General features: G+C 38.2%; 1 protein-coding gene across 1 annotated transcript in view; it reads right to left on the bottom strand.

The window, feature by feature from the left end:
* Nucleotides 1–24,812, bottom strand: part of AHI1 (Abelson helper integration site 1) — a 232,452-nt gene that overhangs the window by 193,068 nt on the left and 14,572 nt on the right. The window contains exons 3-4 of the mRNA XM_068984959.1: nucleotides 14,651–15,207; nucleotides 6,363–6,544 (exon numbers count right to left, since the gene is read on the bottom strand). Of these exons, the coding sequence (XP_068841060.1) occupies nucleotides 6,363–6,544; nucleotides 14,651–15,207 (739 nt within the window). The remainder of the gene's footprint in view (nucleotides 1–6,362; nucleotides 6,545–14,650; nucleotides 15,208–24,812) is intronic.

A 24,812-nucleotide genomic window follows, 5' to 3' on the forward strand; every position in this document is an offset into this window, starting at 1 on the left:
CACCTCATGAGAAGAGTTGACTCATTGGAAAAGACTCTGATGCTGGGAGGGATCGGGGGCAGGAGGAGAACGGAACAACAGAGGATGAGATGGCTGGATGGCATCACGGACTCGATGGACGTGAGTCTGAGTGAACTCTGGGAGGTGGTGATGCACAGGGAGGCCTGGCGTGCTGCGATTCATGGGGTCACGAAGAGTCGGACATGACTGAGCGACTGAACTGAACTGAACTGAACTCTGTCTGCCTAAGAGTAGAAAGAGAAAACCCTCTCTAGTGGCAGATGCGACTCTGGAATTCTACATACAATGTCCAGCAAATAACAAAAAAGTTACTTGACATAAAAGAGACAAGACTATATGACCAATATCCAAGAGAAAACACAGAAAACAGAAGCAGACCCACAGATGATGTGTACTGGAGTTAGCACACAAGGACTTTAAATAATTATGACTAATATGCTCAAGAAAAAAAGGAAAGAAGGACAAAATAATTTTTAAAAATGGAGACTTTCTACAGAGAATTGAAATTGATTAATAAAAAAAACAGGCATTATGGAACTGAAAAATATATCACCTGAAATTAGGAATTCAATGGATGTATCTAAAAAAGCATATTAGATGCAAAGGAAGGCATGATTAGTGAACCAGAAGAAAAATCATTATAAATATCCAAACCAAAGCATAATGAAAAAAAAAAAAAAAAAGAACATCAGGAAAAAATCAAAGAAACATGTGGACAAACTTAAAAGAGTTTATGAAGTTATAAATATCTAGAAAAACAGGAGAGGATGATGAAGAAGCCATATACAAAGCAATAATGAGTAAGAATTTTCCACAAGTGATACATGATATCAGTCAGTAAATTCTAAGCAGGGTGTCTTCCAACAAAGCTATATTTAGGCACAGCATGATAAAATTCTGAACCAAAGATAAATGGAAAATCTAAAGAGCAGGCAAAGGGGGAAAAAAAGACAATAGACTCTTCAAAGGCACAGAAATAAGATTACAGTTGGGATTAAAGAATGATGGAGCCCAGAAGACAACTGTATTAATAAGACTTCCTGCAACCTAAAATTATATATTAGCAAATATGCTTCAAAAATGAAGGTAAAGGCATTTTTAACACAACAAAATCTGAGTGAATTAGCTGGCCTGCACTGAAAGAAAGAATAAACTGAATTCTTAGCGCAGATAAAAAATGAAAAAAAAAAAGGAAAAAGGAAATTTGGGAATGAATATAAATTAATATCAACTGTACAAAATGGTAACTGTAAAATCTGTGAAGCTTAAAATGCATGCAGTCCTAAGATACATGATGAGAAACTAGAAGGCAGGAGTGAGACAGATGCAGAGAAACCACCTGACAAGATTCAAATGGAGTCAAATATTCTACTGTTTTAGCAGTGTTGGAGAAGTATATTTTGTTAGACAGTTAGTTTGTATTAGACCATAAGTCAAGAATAAACTTACTGCTCTCAGAGCATGAGCAAAAGAAAAGGTAGAAGAATGTGTAATTAGTAAGTTAATAGAAGGAACAAATCTTTATAAGTAACCTCAACAACTCAAAAGAAGCCAAGGAGCATAAGGAACATGAAACACTTAGATGGTACAGAAACACTAACAGTGATGTGATGAACATAGGACACAGAAAGATCATAAACAAGAAGATACCCGGGAGTGGGGCACAAGAACACTTCACATTTACTGGGGACCTGTCCCTAAGGAGGTCACTGCCTGAGGGCTGAGATCCCACGTGTGCCGGAGTAGGGGAGGAAAACCAGTGAAGGCAAAAAAGAAAGGTATATGGACACAAAGTGGCTCAAACAAAGGCTCTGCAAAGCAGCACAGGCAGGGAGCCTCGGGGATGTGGAGGCAGAAGAATAGAGTGCTATCTGGCCCCACCTAGACCTGGGGACCATGGACCAAGCAGAGAAAGGCTGTCCCTCCCCAGCCAGGTTGGCACCACTTAGGGGCACACTGTGTGTGGAAGACGATGGAGAAATGAAGAAAGGTTAACAGTGTTCTATGCAAACTCAAACCATAATGAAGAATGCATCATTAGATATTAAAAAGGACACTGTATATTGATTACTATAGACTGAATGCTTATGTCTCCCCCAAATTCACATGCTGAAATCCTAACCTTCAATGTGACAGTATTAAGAGGTTGGGCCTCTGGAAGATGATTAGATTATGAGGGTAGAGCCTTCATGAATGGGACTAGTGCCCTTATAAAACAGAACCCAGAAAGCCCTCTTGCCTCTTTCACATTGAATCTGCTAGCATCTGATCTTGGACTTCCCAGCCTCCAGAACCATGAGTTATAAATATTTACAATTTAAGGCATCCAGTCAAGGTATTTTGTTGTAGCAGCTTGAATGGACTATGACAATGACAAAAGTGTCAGTTGGTTAGGAAGACAAAGCAATCCTAAGCATGTATATATATTCAATAACAAAGCTCCAAAATATGCAAAGAGAAAAATGACACAAAAACAGAAATGTAAAAGAATACTAGAAACTTTAATACTCATCGAACAGCTGATAGAATAAGCAGACCAAAAAAAAAAAATAAATCAGGAAGATGAGAATACAGTAAACTTGATCTGACATATATAGGGCCCCACCGTACCCAACGCCGTCAGAATCCACATTCTTTCCACATGCACATGGCACGTCTAGCACACTCATCATAAGGTGGTCACAAGACAGCCTCAATAAATTCAAGAGACTGAAATAATTCACAGTATGTTCACTGACAATGGAAGATAAGACCCAAAACCAAAAGATAACTAGAAAATCACCTGCTGCCTGAAACCAAACAAAACACTTCCAAATAATGAGTGATCAAAGGAGAAATTTAAATGGAAACTAAGAAATACTTTTATGGAATGATAAGAATATAGAACATATCAAAAACTTGTGGGATGCAGATAAAGTAGTGATTGCTGCTGCTGCTGCTGCTAACTCACTTCAGTTGTGTCCGACTCTGTGTGACCCCATATATGGCCTCCCACCAGGCTCCCCCATCCCTGGGATTCCCTAGGCAAGAACATTGGAGTGGGTTGCCATTTCCTTCTCCAATGCATGAAACTGAAAATTGAAAGTGAAGTCGCCCAGTCGAGTCCGACTCTTAGTAACCCCACGGACTACAGCCTCCCAGGCTCCTCCGCCCATGGGATTTTCCAGGCAAGAGTACTGGAGTGGGGTGCCACTGCCTTCTCTGAAAGTAGTGCTTAGATGGTCATTTAATGTATTAGAAGTGAAGGATGACTTAAATCTTATAAAATCCTCCTTAGAAAGTTAAAAATCAACAGCAAATCAAACCCAAAGAAACTTATAAAAGGAAATAATACAGACAGAAGAAATCACTAAAATTATATACATATCTATGATAGAATAAAAACAAAAGCTAAAAAGTCCTTTAAAAGTATTTATAAATTGAAAATGCTGAGACTGATGAAGAAATTGAGGGAAATCCAATTACCAGTATCAAGGGGTACCCTTTCAGATGCCATAGACATACAAAATTTGAAAATCCATATTAAATGGACAAATTTCTCAAAAAATACAGTCTATCAAAGCTGACAGAATAAACAGAAAATATGAAGAATCTAATGTTTCTTAAAGAAACTAAATCTGATTTAAAATTCTTCCCACAAAGAAAATCTTGGCCCGAAAACGTTTATTAGCAAATTCTTGCAAACATTTAAGGAAGAAATAACACCAGTTTATACAAATACAGAGAACTGAAGAAGGAAATATTTCCCAATACTTTTTAAGACCACCAAAACTTTGATGCTAATTCCGGGTATTTCAACAACAGAGAAGTACAAACAAATCTCTCTCATGAACACAGGTACAAAAATTCTTAACAAACTATGAGCAAATCAAATCCAATAATACATTAAAAAAAAAAAAAGCTAATACATCACAACAAAGTAGGTGCCTCCTCCATCTCTGCCAGGAGTACAAAGATCGCTTAATAATCAAATAACAATCACATTAATAGAAAAAAGGGTAAAAAATTAATATGATTATGTTAACAGATGCAGAAAAAGCATTTGATAAAATTCAGTATCTATGAATGATTAAAAGAAAAAAAAAACAATTAACCAATTAGGAATAATCCAATAGGGGTATTTACAAAGAAGTCTATAGCAAAGTCTTACTCAGTGGTAAAATAATGGATGCTCTCCCCTAAGGATGGCAGCTAGAGAAGAGTATTTGTTATTACCACTTCTATTTAACACTATAATCAAAATTCTAGGCAGTGTATCAACGTAAAAATAAGGAATAAGACATAAGAATAAAAAAAGAAGCAATAAAACTATCATTATTAACAGCAACATCTATTATAAAGCTATTGTATCTAAGACATGATAGTGATGCTAGTGTAAACCATCTAAGAATGGAGATTAGTGAAAATGACCAGCTTACAGAGTCACCGTATTCATGATAAAAGTGACACTGAAATGCAGGGGCAAAGATGCTCTCTTCAGTAAATGGAATTAGGTCAAGTACATATTCATATATGAGAAAATAATGGGTGTGGACCACTACCTATCCCCATACATAAAAATCAATTCCAGGTAAACTGCAAATCTAAAAGTGAAAACTGAAACAAAAATCTTTTAGAAAATTATATATAGAGAAACACCTTCAGGACTTGGGAAAGATTTCTTATATCACAGCACTTAAAATCAAAGGGAAAAGAATGGAATACAATGGGCTATATAAAATCCTTAAATTTTGTTTTACTAAAGATATCAATACCAGTAGGAGAAAAATAATAAAACCCAGAGAGAGAAGGTATTTGTGATATACATATATATGGCAAATGTATTCTTACATATATATGAAAAATTATCTATTTATATAAAACATTCTCACAATTTAATTAGAAAAAGGCAGACAATTCCATTTCTTAAAAAATTACACAAAAGACTTGAACAAATTTACCATGAAGGAATCCAAGTAGGCAATAAACATGAATAAGATGCTCAACTGCATTAGTTACCATGGAAATCAAATCAAAGTCAAAATGGAATAATCACTAAACACTTATAAGAATGACTAAAATTTTACAATACTGACAATATAAATACTAGTGAAGATGTAGAGCAATGGAAACTCAAATACTGCTAGCATCTACTGATAAACCAAGTGTGGAAATGAGAAGTATCTGTTAAAGTGAAAAATATATATATTCTATGGCACAGAAACTCTACTCTAAGAATATGTCCAACAACAACAAAAAATGTATACACATGCTCATTAAAAAAATGTGACCAGAATGTTCATTATAGCTTTACTTATAATCGCTTAATACTAGCAACACCTCAAATGTTAATAGAATAGGTAATTAATCGTGGTATATTCACACAATGGATATCTAAGTACAAAAACAGGACTGATGATACATAAGCTTCAGTGCATGCAACGACAATATAAATCTCACACAAGATCATCTGGAGCAAAAAAAGCCACAAGTAAAGAGCATAGTATTTATAATTCTAACTATTCATCTTAAAATAGAAAAACAGGGAAAATCAACTTTGTGTTAGATGTTAAGATAGTATTTACTCCTGTAGGACAATGAAGTAGAAGGGAATTAGTGGGGGGCTTCTGAGTGCTAATGATCTGGTTCTTGATTTGCATGATGACTTTATAGACATGTCCAGTTTGTGAAAGTTCACTAAGTAGTATACATGTAATACATACACTTTTCTTTTTAAAAAATTAATTACTGGAACCACAAAACACCATAAACGGCATGAATAAGCACCATAAATTCTAAAACTGCCCATTTTTTAATCCCAAATTTTGGCCAAATAAATTGAAAAAAAAAAGAAGAAAATGTAAGAAGCAGAAAAATGTCAAAATAAGTAATGAAAAATAAGATAAAAGAAATGAGCAGAAAGGAACGTAGAAAGCAAGAGGTGAAATAAAAAGTGGGCAGGAGGAAGCTGAATTACGAGAAACTGTGAAGACAGCAAGTTTGACAGAGGGGTGCAACTTAAACATCTGAAATGTTTACTAGCTGTTGACTATTTACAGTTTTCAATGCTGTCATTACTTAGGGGCAATAACATACAGAAGAAATCTGTGTCACAATAGCAACTACAACATTACTAATAATGACTCAAGTTAGACAAACTCATCACAGAGACCCACAGTTGTAAATAAATGAATGTTACAATCTAGACAAATCTAAGCCTAAGTATCAAATATTCTGTATTGGATTATTTTTTCAATTATACCATTTGGGACTATATTTTCTTTAGTTTTAAGGACTAAAAGTCCCTGAATCAAGTTATGCCTACCAAGGCACACATTTTCCATTTAATTTGGATAACAAACCTGTTTTAGCCTTCTTTTTCTTTTTTTTCAGTCTGGATTTTGTGTCATCTTGCATGTTGTCTTCTACATTTTGTTCCTTTGATTTCATATCATCATCCTGATGAGTCTCTGAAGTAACTGCTCCAACTGGAGCTTCTTTCTTTTGTTCACCTTCAACTGGGTCATCAGAGATGTTCGATGTACTGCAAATATAATCCGAGTTCAAGCCACTGGAAATGGACCATTATCATTATTACCCTGCAGCAAAGTTAACAGCAACTAGAGGCAAGGACAATCCTAATATCAGTATTATTTTCTGCTGGGAGATACACATATTTTGTTACACACTAAAATGGTTAGCTGTCAAACTAAGTATTATGTGTACTAATTTACCCTTGGTGATGTTATATATCCCATGAGCCAAATTAAACTCATCTCTAAACTCCTGGGGAAAATGAAACTGTATTTTATACTCAATGGATCTGTTTTTACTTAGGATTGATAAAATCATCCTTACTCTACTGACAAGTAAATGAATAATGAACAAATCTCTATAGATTATTTAAAAAAAAAAGGTGTTCTAATTTTGTTTTGTTTTCAAGAGGCTTCGGATATCCAACTTTTGATTTCTAGGTAAAAATTAATTGCTTCTGTTTTCCAGTGGCTTATGTGCCACTATGTTTTCAGAAGATTATCATTAAAGTTAAAATCTGCATCACATGAACTATTAATACTAAATGGTAAAGGGTAGCAGCCTAGAAGCACACTGATCTGTACGGAGAAATCAGCCTATTAACGCTTGTGACTTACCAAATAAAAAAGGAATCTGCATCTAATAATCAAAAATTTACTTCCAATATATTTAGTCATATTTCAAAAAGGGGGTGAGAAATAAAGAGTAAAGAAATATTTCAAAGCAGTCATTCTAGAAAGTCATGTCATTTTATCATATCATCAAATACTGTTATTCAAAGAGAAGTTACCCTTTGTATTTTTTTGTCATGTTTAAGCATGGATTTGTTTAAAATTCATAAACTGACCTTACTAAGAGTGAGTATGACTTACAGTTCGTAACAGATACAGTAACTATGTGAAGAAATAAGATTTATGGTGTACTGCAGTAAGCAGTCTTTAAGGTGGCCTCCAATGATCCATGCCTCCTAATACTCATGCTGTTATTTAGTCACCAAGGCATGTCTGACTCTTTGTGACCCCATGGACTATAGCTCACTAGGCTCCTCTGTGTATGGGATTTCTCAGGCAAGAATACTGGAGTGGGCTGCCATTTCCTCCTCCAGAGGATCTTCCCAATCCAGGGATTAAACCTGTCTCTCCTGTGTTGGGAGGTGGATTCTTTATCACTGAGCCACCAGGGAAGCCCCCTGATACTCATATCTTTGTGTAATCCTTTCTCTTTATTGTGGACTGGACCAAATAACTTACTTCTTATAGACAGATTATGATAAAAGTAATTGGTACCACTTCTATGATTAGGTTCCCAAAGGACTGTGACTTTGGTCTCGCATTTTCTCTTTCAGAGCCCTTGTTCAAGGGAAGCAAGTGGCCCTGTTGTGAGTAGCCCATGTGAAGAGGTTCACATGGTAAGGACCTGATGTCTTTGGCCAAAAGCCAGTCAGGATCTGAAACCTGCTAATGGCCACATGAGTGAGTTTAGCAGTGGACCATCCCATATCTTCCAACTGGCATGTCACTTGGCAGATCCACCCTTATCCAAGCCTTGAGATGACTACAGCCTGGGCTGACATCCTGACTGCAGCCTGTGAGAGATCCTGAGTTAGAGATACCCACTAAGCCACTCAGGTTCCTGAGCCATAGAAACTGGGAGACAATATATGTTTGTTGTTCTGAGCTGTTAAATTCTGGGCTAATTTTTAATGCATGTGCCTGTTAGCAACTCTGTTTGCCCTCTCTTTGTTACAACTGGTTGTCTAGCTTTTAATAAGAGGGTAACTATTTTTAGATGAGGACATTAAAGGAAACTGACCCTGAATATCAGAGAATTGTCAAATACAGGGGGAAAAAAAAAGTGTTTCCATCTCAAGTTGTTTATGCAGATGTAGATTACAAAAAACAAACTTACAGTAGTTAAAAGATAGTTTTGCCCTTGTTTACCCCAAGGAGAGACATATCTACTCAAGGAAGTTCACACTGTATATGTAAGCATATACATATAAGTACTGTATATAAAAAAAAACTAAAGGAATACCAAATTGCTAACAGTGATTATCTCTGGATGGGTGGATTACTTATGTTTTCATTTTTGTGTCTGTATGTTCTACAGTGAATAAATATTATTTGTAAAATAAGGGGAAAATGTTATTTTTCTTTATCTAAACAAGTATTTATTAACTAAATGAAGGATGTAATTATGCAAAATAGGATGATAGTACTATTCCTGACAGAGTTGTCGAAAGGGGAAAAGCACATATTCCTTGTAAAGCATTAAGCACACAAGAAGGGGCCACATAAAGTTTAGCTGTTAGTACTGTACTGCCCATGTTCCCAAAAGAGGTTCCCAGGTGGCGCAGTAGTAAAGAATCCCTCTGCCAATGTAGAAGATGCCAGAGATGCAGATTCAATTCCGGGGTCAGGATGATCTCCTGGAGTAGGAAATGGCAACCCACTCCAGTATTCTTGCCTGGGAAATCTCATGGACAGAGGAGCCTGGCAGACTAGAGTCCATGGGGTCTCAAAGACTCAAACATGACTGAGCAATTGAGCACGCACAGTACACATGTCCAAAAGGAGGACTAAACATTTTCTTTCTGAAACTGTAATAGGGAAGAACCTTTTGTATTCTATTACAAGTTAATCACTAAAGGATGTTGCCTGTGAGCTTAAATTATACATAATGGCCCAATTCTGGGAATCCTGCTTCCAAAGCAATGAGCATTAAGCTAAAATACCTTTGTTTAGCTCACGGAAACATCTTGACCAGGTCCATTTGTGAGTGACTGCAGGGAGGAAGAAATTAACACACTCCCTCTGGAGGATGATGGGAACCAGGACGTGTTTGATTTTCCTCCCTCCCCATTGAGTATAAAAGGAGCCTGAATTCTAATTCAGGCAAGATGGTTTTTTGGGGGGGTATGAGTCAACTGTTTTCTCAGTTTGCTGGTTTTCCAAATAAAGCAATTATTCCTTGCCCCAGCAACTTGTCTACCAATTATTGGCCTGTCGTGCAGTGAGCAGTACAAGCTTAAGCTTGGTAACAAATTTTGGTGAAGCCAGCCAGGAGCCTTGTAGCTGCCAAGACCACCTGTCCTGAGGATCTGATCTCCAAAATTCCCTTAAGTGGCACTGGCTGCCCCAATACCTGGCAACTGGAGCAAGGAACCAACATTTGGGAGCTGAAGGGCTCTATATGGTAGGGTAAGTTGCTCCAGTGTGTACAGCCAGGAACTTCATTTCCTCCCCACCTTTGGGCTTTTTTTCCCTCAGGAATAAGTCAGTTTACTTTGTTGGGTATTGGAAAAGGAAATGGCAACCCACTACAGTATTCTTGCCTGGAGAATCCGAGGGACAGAGGAGCCTAGTGGGCTGCCGTCTGTGGGATCGCAGAGTCGGACATGACTGAAGTGACTTAGCAGCAGCAGTAGCCACTGGGGAGAGGAAAGAATTGTAAGACTTCTACCTGATCTGTGAATTGGTTTTTTGGTTTCTTTGGATGCTAGCTAGCATTTGTTTGTGTTTTGTTTGTCCTGGAAAAGAAGGAATGTTTCATCTATCCCTAAAGAAAGTCCTCTGAAGTGCATTTTGCATAAGGGATCCTATTATTGCTCTGAACCCATGGGTGAAAGGAAAATGATATCTTATTCTAACAATGTGTGGCCCCAGTACCTCTTAAGATCTTCATCTTGGGACCCTGTGCACTATATACTTCTGTTCTTGCTATGTTAATTATGTCATTTTTGGTCATTTATTATGTTGTTAGTGCATGTAAAACTCCCAGGACCAAACCTGAGGGTTTATTTTGGGTTTTCTGTTTGTTCTTTGGGTTTTTTGTTTCATCTTGTGTGCTTTTGCTTCTCCATTTGCAGCCTTATCAGTTGGTGATATGTAAAACTTTTACTGATATGAAATTGGGAAAATGAAAAAAAAAAATCTGTTCCTGTCCAAGAGTGGGACAGTCCAAGGAGAAAGATGTTGTACTTGGTTCCTAAAATCACCAAAAACTACACATAGAAACAGAAGTGTCTTTTCCATAAATATTAGTAAAATGGTTTCACCAGGTAGACAGGTGACCTTGATTTGTTCTGTCTGCCAGAAACCCAATTTGAATCTACCCTCTTTTACAACTGGGTTTTACACTGTCGTATCAGATTCATGGCTAAAATTTTGGAATGGGAACTATGAGGTCCCTGTGTTTGTGTGTTTGCACATGTGTTATAGATGTGTGGCACTGCCAAAATTAATTTGTAAAGGGGCACTATTTAATTGGCTTAATGGAAATTAAGTGCTTAAACAAATACTCAAATACAGTGAAACTGGTCAGAACAAGTTTCAGGTTCACATGATCTAGGGAATACTTAGTAAGGAAATAATATCTGGTATGAAAAGTTAGCTTAAACTTGTTTTTATATAGACATGTCTTTAGAGTCATCCACATTAAGTACAATACTTTTGTACCTCTAGGTTCACCAGAAATCAAAAATATCTTATTCCTGTTACAAAGTTTATCAGAAAGTAAAATAATGGGACAAAGCTTTAAGTAAATATAAGTAAATGAAGTAAAGAGTTCTGGAGTAAACTCTATGGGAATAATGTTTTGGAAATGTCTATCTAGAATAGTCTCTCCAGATTTTCATAACTTGAAACTAAACCAAATTCTAAAGTAAGACTGAACTTAATTAAGAAATCTTAAAGGTAAAGTGGTAAAAATCTGAATTTCTTTTTCTAGGAGGATAAAGTTTTATTAAAATATTGAACTACTTTTGGTAATTGTGAGTTTCTTTGTTTAAGTGATCTGTATTTGCCATTGAGATCTTTAATCATCATTGATTAACTTTTGATATTTTTTAACAAACTTCCAAAAAGATCAAGTTTTAGGTGGAGTTCATCTGACCTCTGGCTAACTTTGGAGTTTTTCAGAGGGTCTCTGGAACATCTCAAATTATTTCTCTCCATCTCAGAGAGGAATATAGAACTAATTGGGCTTATCTGGTACGTTTAATTGCATGGGAAGCATTATTAAATAAATAACACTTAACACTTCTTAGACTGTATCACATGGGTGAAGAAGTGAAGTGAAGTTGCTCAGTTGGGTCCAACTCTTTGCGACCCCATGGACTGTAGCCTACAGGCTCCTCCACCCATGGGATTTTCCAGGCAAGAATATTGGAGTGGGTTGCCATTTCCCTCTCCAATCACATGGGTAAATGTTATTAATATTAATATTCTATAAATTATATAGAGCTCCTAACATTCTGGTATAGCCTGGTAAATGATATTACTCATAATTTCAGTGTTGTCTTAAACTGTCTGTCACGGCATTAATCAGATTTCTATTCAAATGCATGTTGTAATCCCAGTTGGTTGATGCTAAAGCAGAAAGGTATCCTTTTAATGATAAACTGCTATTTTACAGAGGATTTTGAATGACTCTACAGGTATTTTGTGAAAAATTAGGGAAGAATGATAATCCTTTATGTGCAAGCATCTGTACTATTATCAGAAAAGAAGAAAAGGAAGGGAATGAAAGTGAGGAGATGTCGCTTCAAACCCTAATTCCTCAAACCTTAACTGACCCAGCCAATCTGGCCACTATACCAATACATCCATCCTTCCTACCATTTTCCATTCCTACCTAGTCCCAATTTCTGACACTGGGGCTCAGGACTTCCCCTCCTTACAGGGATCAGTTAGAAAATCCTGTGTTAGTTTCTGGAGGAGAGGGACTTGTTCTGATATTGCCATTTAAGACCAGACAGGGCACTCAACTGGGCCAGAAGCTACTATGGGAACAGGGTAATTTCCCTTATGCTGTTATCTTATAGGGAGCCTAAATGCAAACAGCCAGCTGGCTGGGTTTCTCAAACTTGTTTAATTGGAAAGATCCCAACCCTCATAAGATTGCAACCCTTCTCATAGGGAGGATCATCTATACATGGAGTCCACTTGACAGCACCCACAGCTGAACCAACTTAGGATCCCAGCAAGGGAAGAAGGCCCTCCTCAGTAGAGCACGACTTGTTAGTGCATCTTGGCAGGGCCTTGAAAAGGGACACCAAAGCAAAAGGGTTTGAACAATATTCAGGAAATTCAGCAAAACAAATGAAGACCTCTCTGAATTTTTGGAAAGGATTTATCAGACCTACAGACATCATACTAATACAGATCCTGAAAATATTAGAATGGCAAATTTGACCTTTTGGGGCAAAGTGTCTCAGATATCAGGAGAAAGTTATAAAAATTAGATGGAACATTTGGAATGAACATTTCTTAATTAGTAGATGTTGCTTTTTTAAACTATTTAACAGGGAAAAACAGAAGAAAGATGCAAAATGAAACATCACTTTTTTGGCAGAGGCACTGGATTCCCAGAAGGTAACTAGATGAGAGGTAAGTCCCCACTGGGGAAGGAATGATGCGTTTACTGTAAGGAGGAAGAACTCTGGAAAACAGAAACTGCTCTAGGCTGAAAACGAAGAACAACAAAAGATGAGAGCCTCTTATATGGCAGACAGGGACACTCTGAATGAAAAGGCCCAAGGGTTCCCTTGGACTTGAGAAATTGAATTCTCCACAGGAACTCCAGGTAAAATTGACAGTGGGGAGTAAGTTGATTAATTTTCTGATAGACCTCACTCTGGTGAAGTTTTTCACCAGAAAAGTTTGACAGAGTCCCATCAGAATGCTGGAAATCTACAGACAGAGTTCATGAAAAGCCCAGAAAAGCACACAGAGCTCTTTCCCCCAAGATCTTAAAAAAATCCCAAAGATTGCTGTCATCCCGCCCCAGATGGGGACTCAACACAAAGGAACCTGCCCCACCCTGCACTGAAAAAGAGACTTCACTTAAATACCCCAATTGCAAGAAATCTCAGGTAACCTGATAGTGTTGCTGTGGATACTTTTTCAGGGTGGGTGGAAGCATATTCCATGAACAGAGAGTCTCTGAAAGCCCTCCTTCGGGAAATCATCCTGATTTGGATAAGCATTAAAACTATTCATCCTGGAGACCACAATCAATAGGAAAAACCATAAATGTCGCTAAAAATATTAATGTCAAGAGACATTTAACTTAGCATAAGGCCTTGCCAGCTGCCTTGCTATGGATCAATGGCTCCCAGAAGCAGGCTTAAATTAAGCACCTTTAAAATACTGTATGGTAGGCCATTCCAGGTGTCCGCCCAAGTAGGAGAATCTAAAAGTGCTAAAGACCTAGTAGTTGCCAATTATACGAAACTTCTCTACTACACTATTCATGAGTTTGCCTCCAACAGGTCTGTCTATCCAATAGAAGTAGATGGTAATTCCATTACAGCTGGAGAAGGGGCAACCAATCTGTTCAGTTTTGTCCAAATAAATAGCATAGGAATCTGATATATGTATTGGGAACTAGAACCAAACCACAAGTTATTATGAATTAGACAACAAAGTGGTGAGAGGTTTCATCGGGTTCAAACAGGACTGACTAAAGATTTCAAAAAGGACTGACTGAAGAGTCTAAGGAAATTTGTCACTTCCATTCAGCAGAATGGTCTTTGTCCCTTATCCCACAAGACTGAGGTATGGACACCGACAGGGCAAACTGTTAACAGGAAGAACCTTTTGTATTCTATTACAAGTTAATCACTAAAAGGATGTTGCCTGTGTGCTTAAATTATACATAATGGCCCATCTCTGGAAACACTGCTCCCCAAGTAATGAAAATTAAGCTAAAATACCTTTGTTTAGCTCAGAGGAAACATCCTTACCAGGTCCACCTATGAATGACTGCAGGGAGAAAGAAATGAACAGACCCTTTCTGGAGGCTTATGGGAACCAGAAAGTGTTTGACTTGACTCCCTCTCCTTTTAGTATTTAGTACTCCCTCCTCCTCAGAAGGAGCCTGAATTCCATCTCAGGCAAGATGGTTATCTGGGGCATGAAGCATCTTCTGAATTTGCTGGCTTTCTGAGTAAAGTTGCCATTCATTGCCCCAACAACTGGTCTCTCATAATTATTGGCCTTTTATGAGGGAAGCTCTATGAGCTTGGACTTAGTAACAAAACTCTAGAAATCACTCAAAAGCTGAAAATAGTGTTTTTTTAAGAGAACATTGTATATTTATCAGTGTAACATACCTTGTTTGAGATTTAGACAAGGGGGGAACTTTCTTTTTTTTCTTTTCTCGTGTTTCACCACTCAATTTGTCATCATGCAATGAAGAATCTAAGGGAAAGTAAGACAACTGCTCCTTGAGTTTCTTTCGGATTTTCTTCTTAATCTCCTTTGCCATTTCTTCCGCTACCTGGAGCTGGTATACCTGCACCAGTTGTTCCTCATCTAAACCACTGTCTTCTCCTCCCTCCTTGGCCTTTCCACCTTTGTCACGAGCCACTCCTGGCTGTGGCTTAGTCCGCGTTTTCTGAGGCGTCGCATCTCCCTTCTCAGGAGCTTCTGGCTCCGTCTCTCGTGCAGTCACCTGGAGCGCGGTTTTCGTAACCTTTTTATTTGCCTTTTCTTGCTTGTCATCCTCCACACGAACATCATTTTCTGGGTCTTCAGTTGCTGGCTGCGGATCCCTTGGTTTGGTTTTAGTTACTGTTTTACTGTTCTCTGGGTTCTTAGTGTTAGCAGCAGTTATAGCATCACTTTCAGCTTCCCTGATTTTCTGAAGACTGCTTGTAACAGCATCAAGCTAGGAAAAGACACAGTAACAGAGTGTCAACTAAGCACAGTTTAGTTCTCTGCAGATAAAATCATGTTGACTGTTTCACAATATGCAGTACTGGAAAGAATATTTCACTTTCTACTCCAGTACTGTGACACCGTTCTAGGGCCTTTGGTGAGCGCTTTCCTGCTTATTCTCCCAGTCTTAGACCAGCAATCTTGAGAATAAATTCAGATCAAAGGAGTTAACTAACATGGGGAACATGTTAATGACTTTTTAAAAGTGAATTAACTGCTCAAATCTCAAATGTTACTTTCCTCTGGCAAAATGATCCATATTCTAACCTAATTAAGAGATATCAGTGAAACTGCTAGAAGAGCTATGGTTAAAGTATTTCATGTTCTCTAATAGAAAACACACACAGGTCATTTATCTTGCTTCATAATTAAATTCAAAAACCAAAGGTTTACAGCTCTAGGATTACCGTGCAATCAGTCTAAGCATTTCACTGAAAAGGCTGCTAAGTATTAAATATTATCAAGTTAAATCAAATGACAGACTAAGCACATACTTGTATTAATAACTTTCTCCATTTAAACTTATTTAAAATAAGAAATAAACAGAAAATAACGCTAGAAATCAAAAAGGAATGTTACTAGTAATAAAATAAATATTTTGAGAAATTCCCCAAGGATGCAAGACAGGCAGGATTAGATCCATTAAGAAACCCATTCAGAAACTACCAGAGAAAACCACAGACTGTAGGAAAAGACTTCTCCAGAGAAAAGGCTGGCTCTGGGGAAGCCATAACCTCAGGCAAGGAATACGAAAAGAAGGGATAAGCCTGAGGATGACCAACTAAGGAGTTGGGAGGGCAGCTCTGTTCCCCTCCTCCAGCTGTGTTACACGGTGCCTTTCACCCAGAGAACAAAACAGCTGAACAGATAGACATATGGCTTCCTGTCTCAGGTAGGCACAACCCTCACCACCAGCAGAAGCGGGTTATGTTGAAAACAACCAATAGGCAGGAAAAAAATTCTCAAACACAAAGATGATTAACAACTGAGAACTGACACTGAGGGAAAGCAGCAGCATCGAGAAGTCCACCAACTCCAATAAAACAGAAAAATTAACATGGAAGAAAAACAAACAGCATCAACAAAATAATTTAAAATAAGTAGAATTAATATTAAGAAACTCAAAAAGATATGAGATGAAAAACAACTGCAGATGTTAGAACTAAAATTTTGAGTGACAGAAATAAAAGCTGAAGGGATGCGTTCAAAAACAGAATGGCTAAAACCATAGGGATAAAAGACTGAAGTCAGAGAATTCTCCCAGAAATGACGGAACCAGTGAAGACTGAAGTTCAATTATTGAAAACCCTCATGCTTCAAAGTAGTTAGAATATCTAATATACGTGAAAAGATGGAAAAATGTATTCCACCACATACCCAATATTTTACCATCTTTAAGACTCTTCTGCTCACCTAAAATACATTTCCACATTCTACCTAATCCTTAAGGATAAATTCTGAAGCCATAGCCTCCAAAAATCTTTCCTAATCAAATTTAATAAAAATATCTTCTTAAAGGTTTATTTTCACATATTCTGTTTCTAGAAGCAATATATCCATAAAACAGTAAGAAAAGAGAAAATTTAAAAATAGAAAAAAATTCAGAAATTACTTAAAAAAGAAAACCCAAAGTTCAATCCTAGATTGCCTCACACAAGGAAAGTCAATGATAATCTGTTCAGAAACTCACTTTTGTCTCCTTTCTCTGAAGACAGTCATACCTAATAACCTTGAATTTCCATTACATCAATACAGAGCAAATGCTAACTTTTCTGTTTTCTCAGTACCAGGAATGTAGTGGCAATCAAGGTAAACTGTGAGGACACTAATAAATGGAAAAAGATAACCAAAAATTAGAAACAGAAGAAAGAATTATAGTCTAGAAGAAAGGATTTTGAAAATGAAAACCCTGGGGAATCTCATCATGTGAAGCTCATAAGAGGTTTATTTATTCTCTTCCACTGATCTGTCAACCTTTGTACTAATAACATCATTTTAAATACAATCCTTAGAGCACCTTTGGTAGCATTCCACAATTCTATTGAGATGATAGTTTCAGTACCTTTTAAATTCCTGTTTTTGTGGTTTGTATTTCCTTTTTCTTGCTAATCGCTTCACGAGATAGATTCTACATTACCAAGTAATTTACAAATTTAAAGTTTTTGTTGTTCTAGTTTTGTCATACTGTAAAAAGTCTACTTCATGGAATTTCACATTTCATGGACTGTCACTGAATTTTAAAATCTCTCAAATACATTTGTTCATGTTCTATTTATCTTTAACCATCTGTTTATCTTTACCATCTCTGCATCATTTTTTACTTTAGCTTGTCTGTTTTTAAAAATAAGTATTATTGAGACATAACAAATTATATGAATTACAATAACCATCACCGGCTGAAAGTGTATACTTAAATGAATTCTGACAAACATACACAGCTATGACACCACCTGACTGTACAACTATCAAGATATTAAACATTTCTAGTAGCCTACACAAAATCAATCCCTACCCTCCAAGTCCTGGCCCCACCCAACCACTGATCTGTTTTCTTTCACTATAGTTTGTCTTGTCTAGAATTTCATATAGATGGAAGCATATAGAAGATAGTTTTTTGTTTCTGGTATCCTTCACTCAGCATAAAGCTTTGAGATTCATTCATGTACTTGCATCTAGAATAACATTCCATTTACTGCTGACCAGTATTTTCATTGTATGGAAAGATACATTTTATTTCTCCATATACCAATTAATGGACATTTGAGTTATTTCTAGCTTTGCAGGTTATGTTTTCATTTCTTTTGAGTAAATATCCACAAGTGCAACTGCTACACTATATGCTAAGTATACGCTTAAGTTCTTAAATAACTGCCAAACGGCTTCCTAAAATGGCTGTGCCAGTTCAAACTCTCAAATGAGTGAGTTCCAATTATTTAACACACTTGTCAGCACTTAGCATTGTCAATTTTCATCCTTTTACATTCTAATAGGTATGTAATGGTATCTCTTGTTAGGACCAAACTGAAGCCAGGACAGGCTCTAAGGGGCAGGCCCGCAGGCAGTGTAGCTAGACCAATCAAAAAAATCCCCGTAGTCCCCCGCCCGGCCAGACCTGAGCCAATCCAGATAGAGATGCGAGGTTTAAAAGTCCTGCATGCGCGTACAGTTTAACCAGTCAGCTATGCTGTTACAGAAACAAAGAACCGTCTGTATAAAAGTATATGGGATTCAGAACTCGGGGCCCTTGTCGGATTCCACTGTGCTGGATGAAACCTGGGCCCTGGCTCAAGCTAGTAATAAACCCCTTTATGCTTTTACATTGCTGTGGACGTCTTATTCTCTCAGTTTTGGGGACTCGGACTCTGGGCATAACATTTGGGTGCTCGTCCGGGATCCCTTTAACTGGGAAGAATAACACTCTCCCGGTAGAAGGGGTTTCCTCACTTGGAGGAAAGCTATCTGAACACCGGTGTTAAGTTTGGTTAGCCAGTGTAAGACCAAGGCCCAGCTTACGCGCTGGAAGGCAGCTGGCTGTGGTGAGAAGAGAGCTCCTGTCAGGCTTAATCAGGGGCGAATCAGTCGTCTTAGCCAGCGTAAGGCCGAGGCCCGGCATCGTGCTGGGAAGGCGGCTGGCTCTGTGAACGCCTTGTTGGTAAGATAACCTAGAGGGATAGGAGGGTTCAGGGGGCCCAGGAAGACCTAGTACTGTGTTCTCGGCCGAGGTTTGTCTCCTCTGTTCGTCGCATCTTTGTGTGTGCCGGCATTGTCACTGCTCTCTGTGCGTTCATCATCTCCTGTGTTCTATCCTGTAATTATGGGGCAAGAGACTTCCACTCCGTTGTCCGTTAGGACTGACCATTTTTCTGATTTTAAGTCTAGAGCACAGAATCTATCGGTGTTGGTGAAGAAGAACAAATGAATAACTTTTTGCAGCGCAGAATGGCCGACCTTCCATGTAGGCTGGCCCTCAGAAGGCACCTTTGACTTGGGAACTGTACACCAAGTCCGAGATATCATCTTCCAACTGCGGATTGGACACCCTGACCAAGGCCCACCCCACCCCCCTCACCCCCCCCCCCCCGGGTAAAACCTTTTTTGCCTCAACAGGGATTTTCTACCCCTCAGGTGTTGGCCACACATGTAAGAAAGAATCCAAAGAATCTCAAGGATCCTGAATCAACGGCGCCGCTATATACCCCATCTTGCAGGGGGAATTGTTAGGGGAAGCACACTGAAACCGCCCCACCCTGGCCAGGCACCATAGTAACAATTTGCATGAGTTGTTTTATGACAGGAGATCCTGATAAAGAATACGGAACTAATAAGCCTCCACCAACAGGAAGAGTTCGGGAAAGGTTTAAAGGAGACACCGCCTGTATATTGTGAGCCACATGGCAGAGCAGTTCTCCTGGGTTTCCTTACCCTGCTGCTCTCTACCTGGGTGCCCTTTCCCAATAAAATCTCTTGCTTTGTCAGCACATATGTCTCCTCGGACAATTCATTTCTGAGTGTTAGGCAAGAGCCCAGTTTCAGGCCCTGGAAGGGGTCCCTCTTCCTGCAACAAATGGTGACTCTGGTGGGATTCTTCTTCGCTGAAACTGACATCCTGACCATTCGGGGTACTCAGGGGCCAGCTTGCCTGCCAATGGACCAGACCCAGTGGCTGCAACTGGGACCCTTTTGTCCCTGGTCTCCTCCTGACGCGGAAAACTGGCCAGAGTGCCCCGACCGGTAAGAAACAAAAAAACTTTATTGCTCTCTCTCCCCTTCCCTCTCTGTCTCCTCTCCTGAACCCTTCCTATCCTTCCCTGTTTTTCTAGTCCCCTGGTCCTAGACACAGAAATCTGGCTGAAGGGTCCTCAGCCTGAGCTGAGGATTGGAGACTGATCACCTCCTCTTGGCAAAAAAACTCAAATTCTGGTTCTGATTTCTGGTAGGGCCGAGTTCCAGTCCTCCCTTCTCTGGAAGCCCAGGGAAAAGTCCCGTAAGGCCTGGGTATCTGTAGGTACCAGGAGACGTCTGTAAGGCCACCCCTTTTGCCCCCTCTCCCGCCTCCTCCCCCTTCTTCTTTCAACCTGGCTTCCTTTCCTCCCTTAAAATCTTTGATGTTACGGAAAGGCTTGGTGGGCTACAGTCCACAGGTCGCAAACAGTCTGATACAACTGAGTGACTTCACCTTCACTTTGATGAGGACTGCCGGGGTTATATGTGTGTGTTTTAACTCTGTGATCTGTGTAGTGATTTTTGATGGCCATTTTGCTGGCCACCATGTGGTTTAGACCTGCCGCCATTTGTTAGAACTTGATTTTCTTTTCCCTGTGCCTTGAGACCAGGGCTCTTAAGAACACTTATCTAGACTATCTCTAACTCCTGACACTGAGGAGGAAAAAAAAAAGACTTAAAGCTAAATCTTGCACTGTGTCTGTCTAAATATGTCTTGGTATGTCTCTGTCTCTGGGTAATTTTTTTGAGGTTAATTTGTATATGAGATCTATTTATCTGGCTTAAAAAAGGTAAGTACTTACAAATCAAGTAATTCTAAATTAAACAATAAATTCCAGGTTCATGTAAACTGGAAAATATTCAATGTTGAATACCTGATATTAATGTTTGTTTGTTGACCTATTTAATATAGACATGTCTTAGAGTACTTAACATTTAAAAAAAAAGTTTCATTGTACCTAGGTTTAATATGTTAAATATTATATCTGTTACAAGTTTGTCAATAAGAAAATTACCTCAATTAAAGAAACTTCAAAAAAATGCAAATGAGATATGAGCTTTTAGATGGACTTTATTAAAAATAATTATCCTTTAGGAATGTCTGTCTGAAATAGTCTGTCCAAATTGGGGTAACTTAAATTGGGTTGTGCTAAACTAAGTGATGGAAGTTCACTGACTAGCTAGCTCATTTCCAAATAGAGTAAAATTTTGAAACATTTACTACTGAACATTAGTTTCCTCTTACAAAGAAGCTAAAGAAATTTGGGACTGTTAATGACTAAAAATAAGCTGGCGCAAAAACTTGAATTTGGCTTTTCTCTCTGTTAAAAGGACACACTTTCTTCAGATGTTAAACTGCATTTGACAATAGATTTAAGTTCATTTGCTCCTTAAATGGTCTGTATTTGCCTCTGAAATCCCATATTGTTACTTTGGCTGAGTGAATAGCTATTGTTTCACAGTGACCTATAGTCCCATCTGACTGAGTGCTCGAAACCTTTCTGATATTTGTTGACAAAACTTCCTAAATCATTCTATGAAGCACTTTTGGCTTCTAGCTAACTCTGGGATGCTTCAGAGAGCCCCTGAAACATCCCAAAGAGAGATATTAAACTGTGTTTATTAGGTTGGTTAAATTACATAAAAAAAAAGATTATCAAATGAGTAATAAATCCGCTCAGGTTATAATGTATGGTACAATTACTAATACAGATATCCTAAAAATTATATGGAGTTTTTAACATTCTGATATGTCCTGGTATTTTAATGAAAAATCTGATGACTTCACAAAAGTTAGCAAAAGGACTGAATGAACCAGTGAGTATGCTTATAACTTTTATGGTTTCTATCTAAAAAATTATGGGGTTGAATCTTATGTTTTCAGGGAGTAGGGAAAATCTTCCTCTCAAACTAATTATGACAATACTTTGGTAAAATTAAACGTTATAAACAAAACAATTATATTTTCTATCTGACTCCTCCAAAAATTGGAAGTTCTTAGGTTTCCAGTAAGTTTATCAAATGAGTTAGGAAGGTTATCTCATGGATACAAAAATCTCAAGAAATTTTTGAGACCTTAAAAAGGGAAAAATTCACCTAGATTTGTTAGGCAAAATCTGTGATAAGCCTTTGGTGTGAGTTTCCCAGCCTTGTTTTATTTTAAAAGTTCAGTCTGAGACTCTATAAATGTTTCAGCAAAATAAAAATCCTATAATCAATTATGGTTATAAAAATCATCAGACCAAAATCAGTGAGAACAGACCTATTTTGCAAACAAATTAGCCTTAATGTGGTTATATTTAATAAAAATAAGGGTAACTTTAAGGAGAAAAAAGATATTTCAAAATATTAAATATCAGTTTGTTAATGGAGGTCTGCATCTAGTAAGACTCATCTCTTAGTTCCTTGCTGTTATGAGATGTTAATATAAAATTTAATTAAATTCATAAAGAACACCCTAAGTTTGTTTCTGAAGCTTATCTCACTAATCTATCTTTGGATGAAGATCAGATGCCTCATGACCTGCAACCAGGACTGGAAAAAGACATAATTTAAGGGACTGTCTCCAACATGGATGGAAAGACTTTTTTTATCAGGAGAAACTACAGTACACCAGGATGAGAAGACGACGACATCAGAGGTAGACAGCTTCCCCGAGATGCTGGACCTGATTCGTATGATCATTTATGTTTTCTTGACTTCTTAGACCTTTGCATATAAGTTGAATGCTTTTCTATCATAGGCCTGATCCTATGCTAGTTTCAAAATCAATCCAATTGTTGGGTTTGTGGTCAATAACCTGTGTCTAGTTCTGGGTTATCTTGGTAAATTTCTCTATTACCAGACTTTAACTGGTTGGCCCTGAGAAAATTTACTTAATAAATTAAATCCTACTAAAGATAATCAGTCTAATGACACTAAAAAACTGGGCTATGTTCCTTATAGATGGTGCCAATATATAATTTTCCTGAAAGATAAAGATTCTACAGGGCAGACTAAGTCAGATGACCTGAAGATATACTGGGCTACATCTAATGAAAGTTCTTAACATAAGTCTTACTTGTGACTTTACTAATACTGCTGGCTATGTTATTTGTATTTCACCTGTTTTACAAAATTGCTGTTTCTTACACTGTATGTGTGTGAGGCTTCTAATAGAATAATATACAGTCCCATATGAGATCGATGATGGTAACAGTGTAACTCTAGATATGGCAAGTAGCAACAAGACCAAAAAGCTAGTAAGACAGGTAGTCCAGAGAAGTTTAGATACTGTTTCATGGCCTAGTCCAGTAACAGCACATTGAATGGCCTGTTTACCTGAAAATGGACACCCTCAGCACCACGGGATAAAATGGTCATGAAGTGCCCCCCTCATAATCATGGTCAAGTTTATGAGCAAAAAGGGGCTCTGCCAACTGAAGACTGACACTCGCCATCTGCATCTACAAAGCAACTGCTGACTTTCAACGCCCCTGAAAGGAGTTCAGGGTAAAAATCAGAAATGAGGCACTCTGTGCTCTGGGAAAAACTGGCAAAACAGGCCATCAGATAGTTAGATCTTTTCAGGAAAAGATTTTATGAGTCCCAATTCTTGCATCTTCTCATATCTAGAAAAACACAGACGTCATTAACAGTAAAATCTGCTTTTGGCTATTAAAAAAATAGTTTAAAATTAAAAGTCAAAATAGAGTAGCTATGGTTCAGGTATCCTGGAAAATAACTAGGTGATGCTATGGGTGTACTTTCAGATTAGACCTTGTATTGCTAAACACTTGAGTTTTCTGAGTCATGTCAGGCTTGGATGCCACCATTTTCAAAACAATGTCTGCTGGAAGCTACTAACCTTACTTTTTATAAAACTAGGCAACTGGCTACATGGCTACAAGTCTCCCTGAAGTGCCAGGTCCAGACTGGGTTTCAGATCTATTCTTCTAAAAAAAAAAAAAAAAATGAGATTAGGATTTTAATCATAGAAGACTCAGATCTAAAACTTGGAACTCAGTGTCTATACTCCAAGCTGGGGCAGTCCTATGCCCCATTTTGACAGAAAGTTATCATAGTCATTGTTGCCTAGTTCCCTAAAATTAAAACTGAGTGGGACTCTGTGGGGCTCTGGAGTACAGATCTGCCCTGTGTTCTCCATTTCTTATCTGTAGGATATAGACTTTGTTCAGCCTCCTTGGCCTTCCCTGAATTCCACAGCATAGATTCAAACAATTGCTAATCAGGGAAGGGCGGGGATACAAAAACAAAAACTATCAAAGGTTGGTACAGCCTCCAGACAGAGTCCTGGTTCCTACTCAAAGAAATATGCATAACAATGTCTTTGAGCCCCCACCCAGGTGGAGGATGGTAACTTCAGACTGAACACAAGATTCCTGGAGCACTGCTCTGTTGCCTCACCACCAACCAATCAGAAGGGGTCACAAACCCTGTAACCCTCACCCCAAATGTTGCCTTCTGTTTCCAGGGACCAGAGATGACCATCCTGTTAGGTCTCTTGTTTGGCCCTTGTCTATTTCATCTCTGAGAGGGGCCAACTAAATTGCTGCAACTACAAGGGTAGAAGCTGGTTTCAGATGTAAAAAACCCCAACTTAGATCAGGTAGAGAGACTTCTGCTCTGCTAGGCAGGCCTACGCCCATGCACAGCAGGAAGAAATTACAGAAGAAAGAGACCTCCGCCCCAATTCCCAAAAAGTATCTTGAGTATGAAGTCTCTCAGGTGGCCTATGTGCTGTGTTAGGGGAAAAACGTTTTTATATAAATCACTCAGGGGTAATCAGGGAGTCCCTGGCCAAGATAAAAAAGGGCTAAAAAAAAAAAAAGT

Source organism: Capricornis sumatraensis, chromosome 13 (assembly GCF_032405125.1).
Source record: "Capricornis sumatraensis isolate serow.1 chromosome 13, serow.2, whole genome shotgun sequence".
Classification (NCBI taxonomy): Eukaryota; Metazoa; Chordata; class Mammalia; order Artiodactyla; family Bovidae; genus Capricornis; species Capricornis sumatraensis.